Here is a 6,870-nt window from a genome sequence, read left to right as displayed (position 1 = left end):
CCACCCATCCCCATTAACTCAAAGTTCTCCCTCCAAAGGTAGAGAGTCCAGAGTCTAAAGAGAGTGGATTCAGGGAAGGGAACAGGTAGGGCACTTAGATCCAGGATAGACGCTGCTATGCCTTATAGGTGAGAGGTATCAGAAGGAGGGCAGATTTCTGCAAGACTGAGCAAAAGAAACAGGTCTGGGGGAAGTACTGAATGAATGAACAAAAAAATTTACAGAGCTTGTAGTCCCAGAAACTCACTGTATTCAAAGCACTGGGCAGCTCTGCTGACTAGCTCAGTTTCCTTGGCACTTGGGACAAATGGCACATGGCAAGACCTAAAGGACCGAACACCTCCCTCCTTCAGAAACACCCTCACCCCAACATCTTAACTCCTCAGGCCTCAGCTCTTGGACAAGCAAAGGATTGGTCTCTGAACCCCCAGGAGTCTTGGGGATGAGAGTCTTGCTGGTGGAGAAACTTCACACGCCCGATGTCAAATGGGTTTCTGTGGGAGCAGTGGCCTGACACTGTCCTTGGCCTTGAATTTCAATGGTGCTGGCTAGGTAGCTCTGTTAGCTCAAAGATACACAGGATGACACGAGAATACACTAACGCCGTGCTCCGGGCTGGAGGTGGACAGGGCTGGGGACTACGTGATCTGTGCAAACCACCGAGAACGCTCTTCCTCATTTCTGTTTTCCAGGGAGACGGGGAAAGGGTGCTCCAAAGAGTGGTAAAGTCCTTCTCCTACGAGTCCTCACCCAGAATCTCCTTCACGAAGGCAGCGATGTCTGTCTCTTTGGTTTTGTGCAAAGTAAAGAAAGGATGCTCCTGTCAGAGAGGAAAAAGAAACCGGGATGGATTATTCCATCATGGACGGCGTAAGGCAGGGTTGTTCTTGGTCTTCTCTCTTCCCGAACCAACTCCTCCTCCCTCCAAATCCTAGTCTTTCCTGCCCAGCCCTACAGTCCAGCCTCCTTCATAAAGCTTCCTCAATGGCTCCCACCAACGATGGCTCCCCATCCTGATGGCTCTCTGCACTTACTATCTGACAAGTATATAGTTCGATTGGGAAGCGGCCACGGTGTAACAGAGCGGGACAGACCTGGGTTCAATTCCCACTTCTGACACACACTGGCTGTGTGATCCTAAATAAGCTTTTTCATCTTCCAAGGCTCCAGGCAACTGGATAAAACCATACATTTCAGAGAAGGTGCTGACTGATAGAGGGAGGTTTCTCCTCCCTTTACCAAAGAAAAGTCCAGATCTAGTCCCTATCCTATGCTGTGTTTATATTATTCTAAAAGAGCACTGAAATGGGGTTAAAATCCCTGAGGTCAAAGACCCAGCTCTGCCACTTACAATAGACTTCTGGGGAAGTTCTCATTAGCAAAACATGGTTATTAAATAATACAAGCATTTTGTGTGATAATACATGTATAACCCAGACTTCAGGAAGGGGAAAGGAAGTAGGGAGAAAGACAATTTGGATCATATGACTTTAGAAAACTTACGTGGAAATTTATTATCATATGCAATTTGCAATAAATAAATAAATGATTTATTATTATGTGTGGCCCACAATAAATAAATAAATGCTTGTGGTGGATTGCTAAATAGATAATAAATAAATAAATGATGCATGCATAGGGCAGCTAAGTGGTTCAGTGGATAGAGAGTGGATAGACTTGGAGACAAGAGGTCCTCAGATACTTCCTAACTGTGTGACCCTGGGTAAGTCACTTAACCCTCATTGTCTAGCTCTTAACTGCTCTTCTACCTTGGAGCTAATATTTAGTATTTTTTCTAAGATAGATGATAAAGATTTTATATATATACACACACACATATATAATAATGCATGCACTACCTGGGTTGTTGTAGAATCGCCACATATAGCATTGCATCTCCTACCTACCTCTGGCCTTGGGATGGGTGGAACTTCCATGCCTGTAAGACTCCTGATCCTTGCTCTAAATGACTATTTTTCATATGTGTGTCTATGAGAGTGCATGCAACCCCTTCAAGCTATTAGTGTTCTTGCTTAGTTGTTTCATTGTGTCTGCCTCTTCCTGACCTCATGGACTCAATGCTATCCATGTAGTTTTCTTGGCAAGGATACTGGAGTGCTTTACCATTTCCTTCTCCAGTGGATTCTTCTGCCAGGCAACCAGAGATTAAGCGACTTACCCAGGATCGCACAGCTAGAAGAAACTACAATCAGATTTGACCTCAGGTCTTCCTGACTCTAGGCTCAGCATTCTACCCACTGAGACACTTAGCTGCCTCCTAGGCATATAACGGTTAAGTGACCTGCCCAAGGTCACACAGCTAGGAAGTATCTGAGTCTGGGTTGGTATTAATGTTATACTCCTACCCAAATTACTGCATGATGTGGTGTGTGTATATGTATATGTGTGTGTATGAGAGAGAGTGAGAGAAAGAGGAAGAGAGAGAGAGAGAGAGAGAGATGACAAGAGAGACAGACAAAGAGATGGAGACAGAGAGAAACAGAGAGACAGAGAGATGGGGGATATGTGTGTGTAAACATCCTGATTAAACAACTAGAGTTTAAAGTCGATGAGGACAGGCATGTTTTCTTTAGCATCTCCCACAGTAGGTAGAATACTCGAGGCAAATGCTGATTAAATTAAATAGAGCAAAGCCTTTTCTCTTCCCAGCCCCTCACAGCTCTGCAAAGTCAACAGAGCAGGATTTGCCCCCAAAAGCATTCTGGGTAGCCACTATTCTTTCCCCTTCTTCTGACTGTAATTATGCCTGTTTTGCAGTCTGGTCCAGCACAGGGGGTCTCCCCTAACCTGGAGAAGCCCATGAGCCCTGGCTGAAGCAGCAGTGGACTCCAGTTCTAGAAGCCCCGGGGAGGTCACATTCTTCCCCAAGGGGTGGGGAGTCCTGTCGGGGCTGCCTCTCCAGCAGATTCAGAGACTTGTTTGGCCTCAGAAAACAAGAACTAGCTGTATGTAGCAGTTCTCATTTCTTAAGTGCTTTCAGGTGTCAAGAACTCTATCCCCACAATCACCCTGTTAAGAAAGGTAGCACAAGTCCAATTCTCCCCACTTTTGGGGGGAGCCAGAGATTTTAAATGACTTGCCATGGGCTCATACACTTAGCTATATGATGAGGCTAAGATCTGAACTCGAGCTTTCTGACTCCGGCATTCTTTTCCACCCCTAGAAGAATAACCCTCGGTTAGACTGATCTGCTTAAGGTTTCTGCAGATCTGAGCAATCCCCTTAGATTGGACCCAGGCCAGAATTTCATCCTTTTGGGTTATATAAAACCTAAATGGCACAATCCTCCCTTGGAAAGAAGGAGTCAGTTCCCCGAGTTCTCCTTCTTATAGTACCCTCAATTCAAGTACACAACCCACAACCCACAAACTAATCTTTGACAGTAGGAAAAAGGCTGAGAGCCACCATCTTCCAAGATGTAACCATCTTTGAGTAGAGTTCCAATTGGCATCATTCTAGCTCTGAGCTACCACTGACCACGGGAACCCTGGCCCAATGGCAGCCCATCTCTAATACTCAGCTATGCCAGAAGTAGACCAGATGAGAGGGCTTTTTTTTCATGCTCTGCCTAAAGCAGATTTTTTTTTAATCCTTACCTTCCATCTTAAAATCAATACTTTATATTGATTCTAAGGCAGAAGAATAGTAAGGGCTAGGCAATGGAGGTTAAGTGACTTGGCCAGGGTCACATAGCTAGGAAATGTCTAAGGTCAAATTTGAACCCAGGACTTCCCATTTCTAGAACTGGCTCTCAATCCATTGAGCCACCTAGCTGTCCCGCCTTACCTTCCATCTTAATGGGGGTTAAGTGACTTGTCCAGGGTCATATAGCCCAACCAACTTCTCTTGAGGCCCAAGCTGTGGTACATGAATTTTCCCCTAAGGTTTACACAAGCTCCCCATGGACTTGAGGAAAATCACTGAGTCACCAAGCATGCCTCCTCCTGTCCCAGGCCATTTTCCGCCCAGAGCTAATTAAAGCTTTGGGCTTTCCAGCCCCATGCCTGCTGACTTCTCAGCTCTGGTGAAGTCAACAACCAAATTTTCCCAAAGGAGGCCTCTGAAAGAGGTGTGCTTCCCGTTACCTACAGCTAAGGGCAGGTTGCTAAACTCAACTTTATCAAAAGAAACTAGGGCAATTGGGTGAAATCAGTGGATTGAGAGTCAGGAGATCCTGGGTTGAAATCTGGCCTCACACACTTCCTAGCTGGGTGACCCTGGGCAAGTCATTTAACCACCATTGCCTAGCCCTTACTGCTCTTATTCCTTGGAACCAATACACAGTATTTATTCTAAGATGGAAGGTGAGGGTTTAAAAAAAGAGAGAGAGAAAGAAAAGAAATCCTCCTCTTAAAATGGGGAAGGAGGAGGTATATACTTGCAAATGAAGGTGAAAAAAAAAAGACATCAATAAAAAAACTGAGGAATGTAAAAGAAACCTGCTCACTCATCCACATTCCACCCTATCACACCTTCCCTGACCAAAACAATTCATTTAACCCGGCTGGTAAATACATTCTGAGTTGGCTGGTATTCCTGCATCTCACCAACTGGGCAGTCACTGCCCCTGACATCTGGGATGATGGTTACCTGGCACGTTCTTTAGGCTTCCAAAGTATTGGTTTTGGGTCAGGAAGACCATTCCCAGGTACTCACCATTAGCTGCAGATAACTCATTCGCTCTGCGGGATTCTTCCTCAAGCTACAAAGGAAAGCAGAACAGACATGAACCCTCTGAGCATGGTAGTGGGGTGGAGAGCAGCAGCTCACACATTCTCCAGTCCTTCAAAACCTTGCCTCAATTGCCCAGGGAAGGGAACCCAGAGTGATTTTGTCCCCCTAGGCAGACCAAGAAGAAAGTCACTTGCTAGTAATCAGAGCAGATGCTGGAACACCCAGGCTGGGACCATCAGCAGGGACCAGCCCTAACTCCAAGGGAAGCTTCACATTCAGCAAACCAAACAGGCACCATGGGATATCCCCCTCCAATGAACCAACAAGGCTCGCTCTTCCTTGGCTAACATTTAAAGACATGAGGTCTTTACTTGATCTAGCTTGAAACCAGACTTGCACAGTACTTCCTTCATTATATCTATATCACGTGTACCCCTCGACATCCCACTTCCCAGCTTCCCTCTATATCTTGGCTTAGAATATAAGCTCTTTGAGAGCAAGAACTATCTTTGCCTATTTGTATTTGTACTCCTATCACTTTAGCCCACTGCCTGGCATACAGTATAGGTATCTTTCCACATCATGGGAGTTAGGGGTGCAGCACCCTTGCAACCTGGAAAAGCTGAGTAAAATGTTTTGGCCTTCCTTCATATCAGAGAAATTTGAATTTTTTCTTTTTCTTTTACAGGGTGTTTATAATAAAAGAAATTGTGTATATTTATGGTATCAAAATATGGTGGCATTATATAATACTATACATATATTTTATGCATTTCTGAGATTCTAAACTTTTTCTTTATCATCTGCTGGCCTTCGTGTATCATCTGAGGCTTCTGCAAAATTCCTATTTAATTTCTTATGCTGACTCACGATACTCACGATAGGAAAAGTCACGATGTGGAAGGGATACCTATAACACTATGTTACTAAATGCCATGCCCATCTGTAAAATGAGGATAATTCCTCTCACCCCTGCCTAGCAAGGTTGTCTAAGACAAGTGTATGGCCTTGATAAAGGTTGTCCCCGTTAGCCTTGCTGGAAGAACCTTAAACACATAGCTAAAAGGCTCTAGAAATTTAGCCAGCCTCATGGGGAAAGGAAAAAAACTCTCTTTCTCCAAGAGAATGATTTTACCTAAACCTCAGTTTGCAAAAAAGCCATTCCCAAAACTCCCCCATCCGCTACTGCCGCCACCACCAAGACCAGCATGAGAAGACTCACCACTGAGCTGTGAAGTCCACAAACTCAGGAGAGAAGCGGTCAGCAGGAAGCTGGGGAGAAGGTTCTTCTACCACCTGTTTCAGCTGTTGGAATGGGGTTCCCCATGACTCATATGGAAACCGGAGAATGGCCATCTCAATCTGTAGCACAAGGAATAAGATCTTTTCTTAATCATTGCCCCTTACCCTTCCCAAATCCCCCACAGGTCACACCTCACCCAGTCCTGTACCACGAGAAGAGACAAGGTCAAAATATTGGTCTCATTCTGCTGAGCAATCAGAGATAAACTTGGGTCCCCAAGACCCAGAAAGCTGAAGCAGAAGGAAGTCAGATTCTCCATTTGCCTCTTGACTGTATTTGGTCCAATGAAATGGGCTCAAGATCAGGATTCCTCTTGCTGGGACTTATTGCTAAGCTGGCAAACATTTCTTACCTCAAGAAGAAAGAGTCACCAGAAATGGAGGTTCACATACATAAACACCACACAGACAGGTCCCTGGCCACGCAGTACCTTATCTTATGTCCTAACGCTGTGGGATGAACTCTGGTATGGTCTTGAGAGTCTGGGGACAATGAGCTCAACTTGGGATGGAAATCAGAGGGAAGAAATCAGCTCAGATGTGGACCTACTACTTGGCCATTAAGCCACTGAGGTTAAGTAAAAGGAGCATCTGGTCATGGCAGATTTCATTTAGGAACTGGGGTTTTAAATTTGCTTAGCTCTCTTCTACCAGGTTTGGTACTCCATCAGACTGGATAGAGAAGGAGGGTAGGTCATTAAAAATTTACATATATATGCATATATATAATGAAGGAGGAGAACATTTTTAGATGAGGGAGTAGCTTTTGACTTAAGAAATAAAAAGGCCTTAGGGAATTTGCCCCAGGTCTGACATAATCCTGCGATCTATGATCACATGATCCAAGAAGTGTCCCATTCCTATTCAGACTCG

General features: G+C 44.8%; 1 protein-coding gene across 1 annotated transcript in view; it reads right to left on the bottom strand.

Moving 5' to 3' along the window:
• Window positions 1-227: 227 nt before the first annotated feature.
• MAP2K3 (mitogen-activated protein kinase kinase 3) overlaps window positions 228-6,870 on the bottom strand; it is a 47,311-nt gene continuing 40,668 nt past the window's right edge. Inside the window, exons 10-12 of the mRNA XM_044659843.1 lie at window positions 5,918-6,057; window positions 4,678-4,723; window positions 228-820 (exon numbers count right to left, since the gene is read on the bottom strand). Coding sequence (XP_044515778.1) covers window positions 737-820; window positions 4,678-4,723; window positions 5,918-6,057 — 270 coding nt within the window. The 3' untranslated portion in view covers window positions 228-736. The remainder of the gene's footprint in view (window positions 821-4,677; window positions 4,724-5,917; window positions 6,058-6,870) is intronic.

The sequence above is a fragment of the Gracilinanus agilis genome, chromosome 1 (assembly GCF_016433145.1).
Source record: "Gracilinanus agilis isolate LMUSP501 chromosome 1, AgileGrace, whole genome shotgun sequence".
Lineage (NCBI taxonomy): Eukaryota > Metazoa > Chordata > Mammalia > Didelphimorphia > Didelphidae > Gracilinanus > Gracilinanus agilis.
This window is presented reverse-complemented; position numbering and strand designations above follow the sequence as displayed.